Here is a 15,427-nt window from a genome sequence, read left to right as displayed (position 1 = left end):
GAAAAAACAGATAAATGGGACCCCATCAAAATTAAAAACTTTTATGCATCAAAGGACTTTATCACAAAAAGAAAACAACCTATACAATGGGAGAAAATATTTAGAAACCACATATCCTAGTCAAGATACACAGAGAATAAAATGTCCAAACGGAAGTGAGAGGAATGCATACACATAAACAAATATAGAAAAGGAGAGAATGGAAAAAGGCTCAACTTTTGGAAGCTAAAACACCTTCCTTCTATGGTGTTTATTTAAATTTATTCAAAATGTATTAAAATCACTGAAAAGCAAGCCCACAAGGTAATAAAGATCATTTCTATTTTAGAGTAATAATTCATTAATGAAAAAATGATCTCATAAAAATCCACAACTGATTACTATACTTTTTAGAAACACTTTTGATGGAAAGAGAAAAATTAAATGAATGAAAGACAACATTTAACTATACTCATATGTTAATTCCAAAACTTACAGCAATACCAACCACTGCTTTAAGAACAGATATCTTAAAGGTCAAGGTTTCCTTGTTATTGTTGCTGTAATAACAGATATTTATGCATAATCTGAAGTAAATCTATCAAAAATATCAAACTGTCCCTCTTTATCCCACCCTATTTAAAAACACAAAACAGTTTGGTGATACATTTTGAATTGTATATTTGAATATGGTTTAAAGGGGAAATTCTAACTTGCATATATGTTACTAGAATAAGAATTTAAAAACAAAAAAAAATTCCTAGGACTGAAGTACAAGGAATATTACCTAGCTAGCATAAAAAAGCAAGGCCACAACTAGATTTAAACACACACACAAACAAGCGAGTAGCAGTACTATGCCAAATTCTTTCCTGGCATCAAAGAAAGTCGCCTTTAACTACTACAATTTCTTTCAAAGCTCATTTGAGTTTATGAGACCAAGGTCAAAATTTTATTTCCTAAAAAGCATGGACAACTGAAACGAGTAACTGTTTAATCACTGCCCAAGAAAAGTGGTACTATCCCAGCAAAATGTTGAATAAGATATGGTGGGATTAAGTTTGGGGAGGGGGGGGACAGGTATAAAAATTTCCTTACTGATGATTCACTGAAAAGTATTTTAGACTATGCTATGAAATTGATGCTGTTGCTCAACATTAATAGTGAACAGCCAGATACCAAACATATGAAGTTAATCTCAGGTTTTTTTAGAGGAAAAACAAGACTAAATAAAAGTCTTTCCAGATCCAAGACGACTGATAGAATACTGAATCAAGATCCATTCAAACAACGAAAGAGCACAATTAAAATATTTAAAATTTGGGAAAGATAGTGAGATTTTATAAAAAGTGAATAGTATAATGGCTCACTGGCAGAGTTCTTGCCTGCCATGCCAGAGATCAGGTTTGTTTCCTGGTGCCTGTCCATGTAATGAAAAAATAAAAAGTGTATAGCATAAAAAATGATATTCCTGGTGCCTGCCCACGCAAAATAAATAAATAAATAGGGGCGAAAACCTTGCTAATTGAAGCAACCATGAAATTAGTCTGTTGGGAGGTTTTGGTTATAAGTTCTCTGAGAAAAATATCAAGTCTAAAAGGTCAATTTTGAGATACACAGGTCTATTATTAATAAAAGCCATTATTTTAAATTATTAAAGACAACAACCAAAATGTTTTCTGTATTGTTTGTGCTTTTAAATGCATCTCGGAAAATGCCAAAGAGGGACTGCTTGATATCTGTGATACATTTACTCAAGAACATGCATAAATATCTATTACTATAGCTACAATAACAAGGAAACATTGACCTATTTAAGAATTACTAGTATCTAAATGACAGAACAGCATTTTAAAAAGAAAGCCTCTATTTGGGTAAGTACTGACTGGGTTTGCGTTTTCTTTGAGCAGTATCTATTACTCATTGTCAGGTAGGTATATAATTTTTATATGAATTCCACTGCTTGATCTTTTTACCAAATAAATTTACATAAAGTCAACCAAAAGTTCAAACATAAATAATTTATCATGTACAAGGATTTTTAGATTTCCTGCCAGCACTACCAATATAATTCATCCATATCCTGAAGCCAAAAGCTTATTTTGGCCTATATTTATCAGAGATGTTCAGGTTGTACAGATCCTTTAAAATTCATTTTCAAATATTCAATACAAACATTTTACCAGCAGTTCTCTATGGCCCCAGAAATGCTCTCATTTTTTCTGTATAAAGTGTAACATGTGGGATAAATATAGCCCAATATTCAAATGTAAATTAGATTTTTGTTCTGAATTCACTGGTTTATAACCAGTAGCTTACCATCATTTCCTGATACTTATAATAGCAAAACCCATTACAAAGGATATAAATAATCCATTTCACTTAAACTCCGTATTTATAATATGACTATACTCCTAAACTACTAGAGACATTCAGACACAGTATGACTACTTAATTCAGAATCTTTTATACTCAGATTACTACTCTGTTTGGTAAATTTTAATAATTCATGATGACATTTTCCCTAAATGTAATACTTAGAAGTACTAAAACAAACCAAACATTTTACTTCAAATAATTAGAAGTTCAGACAAAATTTCAGGTATAATACATAAAAGAGAAATTATACCATACCTCATACTCAGAAATTTCGGGTAAGTTGCTATCATCTGCTTTCTCAAGCTTTTCAGCAGCCCACTTGCTTGCAGCCTCAGCAAGCTCCTTTTCAGTTAGCCTACTTGGCTTATCTAATACCTAATAAAAATAAAATATCATTTATGTTACGATTTGCCAGGGCTTTTAAACTTCAAATACATTAAGAGGTACGTCCCTATTTCTACTTAAAATCATACAAGTCTCTAAATTTATATGGTGTGCCCGTCTGAAAGGTTGTATGTACCCTAGAAAAGCCATGTTTTAATCTTAATTCCATTTTGTAAAAGCAGCCATTTCTTCTAATTCTTATTCAGTACTGTATGTTTGAAACTGTAATTAGATCATGTCCCTGGAGATGTGATTTAGGGAGTCACATCTTGATGTGATCTTGAGTGATCAAGAGTTGCTGTTAAACTGGATTAGGGGAGATGTGTCTCCACCCATTTGGGTGGGTCTTGATTACTTTCTGGAGTCCTATAAAAGAGGAAACATTTTGGAGAAAGAGAGATTAGGGAGAAAGCAGAGAATGCTGCAGCACCACAAAGCAGAGAATCCACGAGCCAGCGACCTTTGGAGACAAAGAAGGAAAACGCCTCCTGGGGAGCTTCATGAAACCGGAAGCCAGGAGAGAAAGCTAGTAGATGATGCCTTGTTCACCACGTGCCCTTCCAGCTGAGAGAGAAACCCTGACTACATTCGCCATGTACCTTCTCACTTGAGAGAGAAACCCTGACCTTCATCGGCCTTCTTGAACCAAGGTCTCTTTCTCTGGATGTCTTTGATTGGACACTTCTATAGACTTGTTTTAATCGGGACATTTTCTCAGCCTTAGAACTGTAAACTAGCAACTTACTAAATTCCCATTTTAAAAAGCCATTCCATTCCTGGTATATTGCATTCTGGCAGCTAGCAAACTAGAACATATGGAGAACAGATAAATTCTTTTTTTTATATATTTACTCTTTTTTTTTAATTACTCTTATACATATAGACAAATTCTTTATTTGCTGTTTCAAAAATACTCAACGTAGAATTCCTTTAAGTAGCAACTCCTTCGGGACATTTGAACTAGATCGGACTCAATTTTGTTTACATAAAACTTCAGAAATTCATCTATATAACAAGGCAAAAAAGACAGTAATAATTAACTCATAAGCTAACTGTATTTAGAATAAAAAAGACACTGCTGGATTTCAACTTTCTATTTTTACTTATATACAGTGAAGTGAATAACCTCATCAATTGAAATGAATAACTTCATCAATAACTTCATCAAATTAATGCAACAGAAATTTCCAGATATGCTATTTACATAATCTGTAAATTTTTAAACAAAACTTTCATTTTGCATTACTGCCACCATCACCACCACCACTATTACTTCCCTTAACTTCATTAAACACTAAACAAAGTACAGGCTTTGGAGTTGGAAAGAGACCCTAGATTTGAATTATAGATTTACCACTTGCTAGCTGGATGATTTTATACTTATAACTAATGACACTGTGCATCTTGGCATCTTCATTTACAAAATGGGGGTTATTAATATTCACTTAAAGTAATTGCAAGAATTGAGAGAGGTAACAAGCTTAAAGAATTTAGTATAATGCTAAGTACTCAAATTTTTCTTACTTTCCAATATTCATTCATACAAATCTATTATAATAAAATATACTTGATGAATACCAAACAGTTCATGGGGTCAATATAAACATGAAGGACATAAAATGTGTTTTCTGGATCACATAAGAGTCCCATAATACTGTACGAAAACCTATGTCATTGAATAAGATACAAAATTGTAAAGTATATATTAGAAAAACTCTTTCCTTATGGCCCTTAAGGTAACCAATTCCATTCTATTAGCATACATGTTCATCAATTTAGTCCTGCCGCCCCTAACTGCGGCCCTTTCTCTTCTTTGAAGTAACATTCACTGATTCCAAATATACCTCCCTGACAGTAAAATTCCCCATCATACGGCCCATTACCATTTATAAAGTGCTTTTATATGCACACCAAAAAAGTATTTTAATTAAGTAGAATTTCATTAAGGTGGCTAGGGTAGGCTTTACTAACCCAATTTATAGACCCAGGAAAAAGAATGTCTCCAAAGGCATTCATTTGATGATTTCTCCAAAGTCACTAGGAAACGCTGAACTGGGCCTGAAAACTAGTTCTATGGATGAAAAAGGTCCTTCCTTTCCTTCTACAGCTTATTTAATTCATCAAATTACTAACCAGTCATATATACTGGAAGATAATAATGATAATTCCACATGGAACATATATACAATTATTGAAGGGGCCTAAAGATCCTGCCCCAGAGCCCTGCCATCTATGAAGTTAAAAAGGTAATAAAGTTAAAAAAAAAAAAAAAAAGTAATTTATAGGAGGAAAGCATACATGTGTATACACACACACACAAATATCCAAGAAAAAAATAAACATCCAATGTGGGTTTTTTGCTATCTGCGTTGAAGAGAATGTTATAGCATAAAACAAAACAACCATTATGAGTTATCTCTAGCAAAGAGTGAAGAAAGAACCTTCTATGATGGAATCTTCCATTTGTCTGCATTAAATCTGTACCCTTGAAAAACTACCATTTTAAACAGCAGGAAATAAATTCTGAAAAATTATTCCTATGAGGGCAGCTATAAAGTCTAGAAGAAAAAGTCCTCTACCAAATCAGGAAATTTTGGTAATAAACCCCCCACAACCACCATGTGACCCTGAGCAAAGGATACAGGGGGCTTCAATTTCCCATAATGTAAAATGATTCTAAATCTACAGTTTCAAAATTTTCATTCTATTTTAAGACTCTATGGTCTGAGTAACAAAAATGCAAACATACACGTGAAACTCCCAGATAAAAATAGCTAAAATCCATTATGGTTATTTTACACTAAATATTATTAACATGCAGCACAAAGTCCCTTCTTGTAATTTGTACTTAGACTGCATTACATCTCAGAGGAAATGAATATTTTATAGATGCTAATTTAAATTTTCATAGTGACTTGATGGGTTACGATTACTTATTCTTCTTACATGTACTATCTGTCAAAAAAAAAAAAAAACAGCCAGTCTTTCAGGCAGGTAAAACACCCCTGATATAAGACAGAACCAAAAAATCCAATAAATCTTTGCTATTCAAAACACAGTACTCTCAGACTTTTGAGAAAGCTCCAAAGATACAAGCTGTCATAAAGAAGGCTTTTTTTCCTTTGAGGCAAAGAAGCAGCTATTCTCTGAACATTGAGTACAGTCTGGTAGACAATGTATACTCTTACTGAAAAGGCAAAAACGTAGAAGAGAGAAGAACAAAAAACAATTGAAGAAGAGAACAGAAGCAACAACAGTTCGCAAAGATAAAGGTCTGAGATTAGTGTAGAAACCTCTAAATGGAGAGAACAGATGGAAACAACAACCCACACCTCATATTTTAAATTTCTGAGTATTAGAAGCATGGATCGTCTTTGCAATTTGTTTTGGGATGCTGGGAAGGTAGGAGTGAGAACCACATAGTTAATAGAGGAGCTATGTCATTGAGAAGATTACTTAACGTTTGAGTCTGCATTTACTCTTTGGTAAAATAGGATTTCTGAATGAATTTTAAAAAAAGAAAATACATAAAACAGTATCTAGTGTCCAGTAGTTGTACAATAAATGTTAGGTTCTGCCTGTACCCCCACTTCCCAAAATAAAATCACAGTCTGTCAACTATGCCCCATCTGAATATTCACTCTCATCTGGTAATGGTATACATACAGCATTATGTCAGTGTCTGAAGTGACATGAGCAAAGGCCAAAGAAAAAACTAATTTTAACATAACCCATGGAAAATTTTCTATAAGTAAACTGCTTATTTACCCTGATTCCTACTTTCAAGTGGTGGCTACTTAAAATTCAAGTTTTAAATGCTGTGAATATTTCCCATTAGGTATGTGTTCTAGTTTGCTAGCTGCCAGAATGCAACACACCAGAGACAGATTGGCTTTTAATAAATGGGGATTTATTTCTAATGATTTTCTAATCCTCTGAAAATTCTTCAGAGGAAAGGCAGCTAACTTTCAACTGAGGTTCTTGCTTCCATGGGAAGGCACAGGGTGATCTCTGCTGGGCTTCTCTCCAGGCCTCTGGGTTCCAACAACTTTCCCTGGGGTGATTTCTTTCTGCATCTCCAAAGGCCTGGGCTGAGCTGAGAGTGCCGAGATGAGGTATGCTGAGCTGCTTCAGCTGTGCTACGTTGAACTCTCTCATTTAAGCACTAGCCAATTAAATCAAACACCATTCATTACAGCAGGCATGCCTCTTAGCTGACTGCAGATGTAATCAGCAACAGATGAGGTTCACATATCATTGGCTCACGTCCACAGCAACAGAACTAGGTGCCTTCACCTGGCCAAGATGGCAACTGAATCTAACTACCACAGTATGATTATAAAGAATAAAAACATCTCTACTTGACAGGTCATTTCACTTCATAATTCCTCTTTAAACTAATTATAGAAGTATAACAAACCTTTGATGAAGTAACTGCTGAAGAACTTGAGGGTGAAGTGTCTCTTGATGTTTTCAAAGACTGGACAGGTCTCTCTTTACCTATATAAGAAAATATAAAATGTCATTTTCTAGCTTGTTTGCTTTTCAGTTCGAGTGCTTTTTATAAATGAATTAATGAAAGGATCACACATTTTAGTAATGAAATTTTCATTACACATTATTATATTAAACATGTTAATAATTAAAACTACCTATCTCTCTCAGGTTCTAGGTACCATTAAAATTTTGAAATATTTCAAAACCAAGGGACATTACAACTAGCAGTCTAGGCCTTACCAATGCCAGTTACCACAATGAAGCCACAGAGAAGACCCCAAAAGAGGCAAGGAATATATTTCAAAATCATGAATGTTTCCTCTTCCAAGTTCCTAACAGCCAAATTTTAATACAGTACAATAAAAATCCATGGATAGTTATTATTTAGACACCAGCAAAGAGAACCAGCTAACTAAGGGATAATTTCAAGGAGAGAGGCATATAGGAAGTTTAGCAGATACTCCTGAAGTGTTTAGATGGCTTAAAAATTAAAACTAAAAACTAGAAAGCCACAATTCAAACACAAATACAATGTCTGGCACTAAATGAGTACCCAAATATTTGTTAAATGAATAAAAATAAATCTGTGTAAGATAAAGTCAATGACCTCTATCGTTAGTCACTTCAGATACTGATTTAATAATGCTGCATGTATACCATTACATACAGAAATAAACCGAAGCTATATTTAAACAATATTACTTTAGCAGTATTAAAATAAGTTTAGTTAAATATAATCTTAAATTAATAACAGTGCACTGTTACTGAAAGTAAAACATTTCAGTAACAAAAATAAAAAATAAATAAAAAAACATTTCAGTAAATTATCTATATGTATCAAATACGATATAAATCCTCTGCTCTAATTACTAGAAATGAGAATATTAATAACATGGAGAAAAGGAGAAAATGGCACCAAGTTAAGAGTCACACAGAAGCTAGTCAAGATTGCACAGTGAGCTAAGGCCGGGAAGGCAGCCAAGAGCAAAAGCAGAAACCAAATGATATTGAAACTGAGGGAAAACCTATTTTGGTCAAAAACCTTCTTAAGCTTTGCCTGCTACAGTCCAGTAACAGTTAAGTAAGGACCTGGAGGCCCAAAAGCTTCTAACCATCCAGGGCAGTAGTGAATAACACCTCTTTCCAATCTCTTGTTGACCAGGAAAGGCTTTCCCCAGACCAGACTGTCTCAAAGGGGGCAATTTTGCCACCCTTACCTTTCCCACCACAATCCACGGACATTGGGCAATGTATGGAGACATTCTGATTGTCACAACTGGGTGAGCACTGCTGGCATTTGATAAGTAAAGACCAGGTTTGCTGCTAAACATACTACAATGCACAGGACAGCCCACCCAGGACCCACCAACAAAGAATTATCTGGCCTCAAATGTCAATAATGCCAAGGTTGAAAACCCCCACTCTAGGCTGAGTATTCCAGTTTTGAAGCATCAATGCTCATAAAGAATATATAACCTTATCTTTTAACTTGTAGTATCATAAGAGGCTTTCACATCAAGCAACTTTAAAAGTTCTTGTATATTTTTAAAAAATCAAAAGGAAAAAGATACAAACCACTATTACAACCCCAAATGACTAGGGACATAGTCATTTCTTACTGTACTTCTATTACATTTGACAAATTCCACAACATATTGTGACCCAGAAGTCTATCCCACTATACCAAATCTCCTTCCTGGAGGAACAAGTACTACGGGTTATTCATTTTTGTACACCAAAGGGCTACCTAGCTTCCTGTCCTTGAAGACAAGAGTAGACTCTCAAAAATTATGTGAAAACGTGAATTTTTCAACCCTTTAGGTAAACAATCCCTTGAAAGAAAATGAGATGAACCAAACAAACTATGCTACTCTACATAACTGCAGAGTCAATTTCAGCAAATATCAGCCAGGCACAGAGAAAAAAAAGAAAACTACAAGCAGCTGTTAACCAATTACTTAGCACTTTCTTCATAAACAAGACATCGGCACCACAGGTATGCAAAGTATGGTCTCCAAGCACAGTCTTAGGACCCTTTCTGACTTTAGCTGCTTATGGGCTAATTTAAGCAGATTTTAATGACTTCAGTATGCAGAAGCAAAGGAATATTGAGGATGGAGCAGGAGGTTTATCATATAGCCATATATTTTCATATATACCTGTTGCATGAGTGTGAGGGAGGGATAGGCCAGAAGAAAAGTTCAAAGAAAAAGGATGATATGGATGACAGCAGAAAGAGAATAAAGGAAAAAAAGTAAATAGAAATCCCCTGATCCTACCATTGTCAAATTCTATCGGCCTATACCTTATCTGTCTATTCTACAGATCTCAACCCCTCGTGAGGGGAAATCACTTGCAGGAATGAGTAATCCAGACAATCAATCCCCACCTCATCCCCAAATCTTACTACCTGGGTGTACTGCCATTCAACTCGAATTCCGAGTAGACCAACAGAGCACTTACATACTTTCCCACTCCCATAACCCCTATCAATCCAAGCCCCCCAACCCTTTCATAATCCCAAATCAAATGAGACTCTAGCTCAAAACTCACCTCTTTCTGGCTTTCCTTCATTCTGCCGTTTGTAGGATGCACCAGCACGCGCGGCCTCTAGGGAAAGGTGGGCAGGGAGGAGTTAACACCAGCACCTCTGTGCCCAGGAGGAACAGGAGCAGAACCCAGGAGTAGGAATGATGACAACAAAAGTGGTATCTGAGGTTTGCTGATGGCTCTAAACCCTCTCCTACCCTACCTTCAAGTTGGGCTGCCTAAACAACCTCCATAAAAGAGGAATAAGAAAAAGGACATGAGAAAGTCTCTGTTTACAGCCAGATACTAATTGGATCCAACAGCAATGTAGTGTTAAGACAAGGCTAGCCCAGGAAAGAAAAATTCTGAAGGTGACAATATGAAAGTCTAAAGCCAGGTAATAAATGATGAGTGAATGAATAAAAGGAGAGGATGAAGATAAAGAGGAAATTTAAATACTGTTCATATATACCAAGCATAAAGTTCTTCCCACTTAGGGGAAATCAAAGTTAGAGAAGCAGCTCATGTTTCGAAAGAAGCATTCAGACAGTTCTGAAGAGTTTCACAATACTGGTAACCCGCTGAATAAAATAACTGAATGTAAATCTGATATTATCTTTAGAAACATACTTCTTACTGAGGTGTTTTTCTGCTGAAGGCAATGGTGAGCACAATCAGATCCAACCTACCGTACCAAGAGCTATTTGTTATTGATAACCCATGTAGGAAGAAAAGACACTGCCAGGAAAAAAGAACTAGAATTCATCACTAGAGATGATAAAGTTAAAGGCTATGTCTTGAACAATGTTGAATTCTCATTACAGTGCCTGACATAGAGGAACAAAACAAAAATGGGCCACGATGGCTCAGCAGGCAGAGTTCTCACTTGCCATGCTGGAGACCTGGGTTTGCTTCCCCATGCCTACCCACAGGAAAAAATATATGTATATATATTTCAAAGAAAACCCCAGAGGTATCAAAGGACACAATCATGTCTTCTTTCATGGTTGAGACTTTGAAAGAGAAGATATGAACAAATGAAGAACTGTTTCCATACATGCTAAAGAAATGATTTTTGTGGATCATGGCTGAAGATAAGGTAACTCTGGGCTCTTGGTTAAGAAGACCTTGATTTCCCAGAGATCTAACTGTTGATTAAAAAGGTATAAATCAGAAAATGGAGGGGACCAAAAAAAAATGCTCTTGTGTTAGACACTAAAATATGACAAGGGGTAAAAAACCAGAACAGAGAAAAAGACAGTTTTGCATTACCTCTGCTTCCCCCAAATAATCATCTTTAGAAGGTCAGAGATGTATCAAATAATGCACTATTGACAGAATACTAAGAAGCAAAATTCTGAATAGAACCCTTTCTTAATCCATCATATCAAAGCATATGGGCTCATATTTTAAAATATAAATAAAACATTACACCATCTGAACACATTGTGAATGTATGCCACCAAGTGCTAGAATGAGGATGGTACAGATGCCATCACTCTACCTCCTACACATATGGAAATATCATTAACATATTAGTTTTAGAATCTCAATCATTCAGATGCCAGAAAAGCATAGCTGTAATCCTGGGCTTCACTCAATGAACTCATAGTCAAAGTTCTACTGTAAACAAACAACAGATCCTTATACAAAAAGTACAGATTATAGGATCTCTTTCAACAGCACATTAATAGCTTGGATCAGTTAACTACCCATACCACTCTACGAAAATATATTTTCTAAATTATACTTCAGGGAAACCACATGATATATATCTGATCTCAACAATCCTTCTCCACTTGCATCCTTTTAGCAACTTCTATTCATCCTTCATTTATCACCTTAAATGTTTATTCTTATGTAATTAATTGTTTCTACTTGGATTGTAAAAGATTATAGACAAGATAACTAAACTCCAACTAAAAACTAGTTGGTAACTCACTAGATCATTGCTCACTAAACTAAGAGGATAGACTCTGGATCTGTCTTCTTGACAAACCATTTCTGTTCAAAATATATTCACTGAATAAAAGATTGTATGAATATTAAACACAAATACAGTAGCTTTCAAACCAAGAAACGCTATGATATTCAGCTGCTAAAAGAATGGTTTTATGCTCCATTCCTACTGCCTAGTATACATGATCTGATGATAAAGGCTTATTATCCATCTCTATTACCACTACAAAGAAATGCATGCTCTCCAAAGGCAGAATTAAACCTCAAACTTTTATTGTAATTTCCATGGTAACCCAGCAATTCACATAGGCTTCAAAATTTATTTCATAGCCAACAGGGCTTAAAACATGCATCTTTTCCTACTACATCGAAGTTTACCAGTGGACTCTTAACTTCTAAATATAGTCTTCTCAAAATAGTATTTTTAATTCTTGTACATTTTAAGTTACCTTAGAAGATGTGTTCTTAAAAAGGATTGAATGCTGATGGAGAATAATCTTTATAGTATCTTCAATTTTTAATAATGGTTGCTAAAATCAAGAAAATAAGAGGAGGCTGGGCCCTAAGTCAAGTTACAGAAAAAGACAAACCAACAAACATAATTAACTTGTGAATTTTCCAAAGTACTAATATTTTATTCAAGCAAAAAAATGCACCCAACACCTAATTAATATATGAGCATTACTGATAATTTTGACATTAACCCTAGCAAATTTTTAGAATGAATTAACAAAAAAGTAACTTGTAATTACTTATAAAATCATCGCCAGGTGTTACAACAGATTTATAAAAACAAAGCAAGGGGGCCACCGTGGCTCAGCAGGCAGAGTCCTCGCCTGCCATGCTGGAGACCCGGGTTTGATTTCCAGTGCCTGCCCGTTCAAAAAAAAAAAAGTAAAAACAAAGCAAGGCAATTTTTATGTTTCTGTTTTGATAGGGGAATGCCTTGTGACTTAAGAATTTCAAGAAAACATCTGAGAAAGTCTTCCATGAGTCCTCCAGCGGAAATGAAGGCACAATATAATAGTAAAATGGGGGATCACAAAATGGTTGAATAACAGAAAACAGTTCTGATAAACAGCTGAAGTCAACAGAGAGAGGTCTCTAGAAGTTTTTATACTTGGTCTTATGCTACTCAACATAATTATGATTAATACAAAACAAAGAAGGCATAAGTTTATCGTTAAAATAAAGCTGTTTTTGTCTGCTGCTAAAATACAGGATCACTAAATGAAATTTTAAGATCGCTATAGAACAGAATAATAAACTGTTAATTAGATGAAATTTAGTATTCCTAGGTTAAACAAAAAAAAACATCAACTACACACAAGCAATTGTACCTGAAATAAGTACAGGCTGAGGGGCATTTTGGATTAATAGTAATATGTGTGAAAATGGCTTAGGTTTTTCAGTTGTCTATAATCTCAATAAGGACATAAGGACCACAAATGCAATATGGTCGCCAAAATAGAAGTTCAGTTCTGGTATCACAACTTAAAAGAAAAAGGAAAACAACTCAGGAAAGCAAAAAATAAGTAAAAGGAACAGATGGAGGACCCTAGGACATGTAAACCTGGAAAAGAAACAAACTCATGAGGGACATGATGGTCCTCTTCAAATACATAAAAGGTTACAATTTAAAAAGAAAAAAAATCTTTATACATATGGCTTTACAACAAAAAACTAGTATAACGTAAAGCGTTATAGGAAAAGATTTTAACTATTTTATAAAGAACGAACTATACAAAGGCAGAAGGATTAGACTGTGATATCGTAAATTTATCATAGGAAATACCTTAGAAGGTGGAAGAGGGAGACTGTCCCTTTTAAGGCTAGTATCCTAAACAAAAGGTAAATGACGAAAGCATAAGAAAGGAATACAATGAGATTCATCTGACAGAGGGGAGGAAATAAATCTCTGAAAGAGGGCTGACAAACGGGGAGAAAATACTGAGTTAGATTAAACAGAAAAAAAAATTTCTAATAAAGATATATAACATATATATGTACCTAGTAAAGATATATAACAAAACAATTTTAATTTAAAAAGTATTTACCATAATAAGCAAGGGAAAAGGAAATGGGGTTAACTAGGACAAATTGTCCCATGAATATTAACAACAAAAACGAACTAAAAATAGTATTGAAGTCACAGCTATGACCAGGTTGGCACAACTAAGTTATAGCCAGAAAATTCTTATAAGTGAAACACAAAATGAAAGCAGGTGTGACTTAGAAGTATAATTTAATCTGAAGCCATACAAAGTTTCACAGGATTAATCTAAAAAAGCTAAACAAAAGAAATTTAACTAAATAAATAAGTGTGTGAGCATGTGTGTGTTTGTGTGTATAACCACAAAATGGGATATATGCAATTGAGATAAAAAAGAAAAAAGTAGTTAAAATCACTCTGGTTTACAATTAAGCACAAAAGAGACATGTCAAAAACATGTAAGAATTATGAAGAACTAATGCTTAAACAGTTAACATGGCCAAACCATCAGTGACCATTAAAATAGGAAAAATATCTGTGTAAAGCATGAAAAAGTATACAAAAGCAAAAATTAAAAGTTAAAGAATTAGAAAAATAACTGCACAAGAAAAAAAATGTTTTTTATTGTTATTTACAGAAACATTCAAAATCGTTGCCAAAATTCAATTTATATTAGAAAACTAAATTAACACATTATAACTTTAATGCGAATTAAAATAGCATAATGACTGATAATTGTAGGACTCTGCTAACAGCCCTTTTTTTGAGAAAAGCAAGTACTATCAGTATTTGTAAAAATTAGATTTAAAAGTAAAATGTGTCACAAGTTATGGATATATTTTTTCATTTATTCCTTAAAACAGGATGTCTCTGTTAATTTTTGTTAGAAGATCTTATGTACCTATTTAAAATATTGCTTACTTGAAGGAGTATAGAAAAACATTTTCATACTTCAGCACAGTAGTTAAGGAATTAGCCAAGGTAACTTGTAAAGTGTGTTTTCACAATTCAAACTTTTTTCCCTGAGTAAAGAATTTCACTTTCAAATTTAAATGACTAAAGAAAATAAACATAAATTAACAAAGCCAAATGCTCTGTTTCATTTAGCTTTTACCGTATTTTGGTTCCCTGACATTTTTCTGCTATTTTTTCATCGCTCCAGTTATTAAAGGTATTAGACCTCAATGGATGAGGAAAGCCTACTGAACATTCTAAGACAGGGGCCTTTCATTTTGGCTTCTCCACATTTAATCTCAAGATTTAGGAGTTTTGGCCACTGACTATGAGACCAAAAATAGAGAGAACATGCTCTCCCCAGAAATTTCCAATTTAGAAATTTCATAAAAGGAAGGTTATATCACAAATAACTACCTTAAATAACTTAATAGCTACACTATGAGATGTCAACCAAGAATTGAGCCTCCATCTTATTAATTGTTTTTTAAAGTTTTCATAATCAGCCTCCAAAGTATTCTCCTTCTCTTAATCAAATCATTATTGGATTTGGATGAAGTCATATACATCCAAAGAAATATGTTCTAAGAAATGTCTCGCTAATTTTGGGTATTTATACACAGAAATATGGGAATACATTAAAGTTCTGATGGGAATTGGGAATACAATAAAGTTTAATGTCTGTATATACATTAAAGTTTACTTTTTAAAGATTTTTGTTTGCTTCTTGGTGGTGGCTGAGAGTGAAATAAA

The 15,427-nt window shown here is 34.2% G+C and overlaps 1 protein-coding gene across 14 annotated transcripts in view; it reads right to left on the bottom strand.

Moving 5' to 3' along the window:
• Window positions 1–15,427, bottom strand: part of PPHLN1 (periphilin 1) — a 194,350-nt gene that overhangs the window by 99,907 nt on the left and 79,016 nt on the right. For 12 of the 14 annotated variants that reach the window (XM_077170606.1, XM_077170614.1, XM_077170608.1 and 9 more), the window contains 3 exons: window positions 9,793–9,849; window positions 7,163–7,242; window positions 2,614–2,733 (listed from right to left, as the gene is read on the bottom strand). In XM_077170606.1, coding sequence (XP_077026721.1) covers window positions 2,614–2,733; window positions 7,163–7,242; window positions 9,793–9,849 — 257 coding nt within the window. The remainder of the gene's footprint in view (window positions 1–2,613; window positions 2,734–7,162; window positions 7,243–9,792; window positions 9,850–15,427) is intronic. The other 2 variants (XM_077170605.1, XM_077170613.1) reach the window with 1 other exon arrangement.

Source organism: Tamandua tetradactyla, chromosome 7 (assembly GCF_023851605.1).
Source record: "Tamandua tetradactyla isolate mTamTet1 chromosome 7, mTamTet1.pri, whole genome shotgun sequence".
Taxonomy (NCBI): Eukaryota; Metazoa; Chordata; class Mammalia; order Pilosa; family Myrmecophagidae; genus Tamandua; species Tamandua tetradactyla.
The sequence above is the reverse complement of the archived record's forward strand: the minus strand, read 5'-3'. Positions and strand labels throughout refer to the sequence as shown.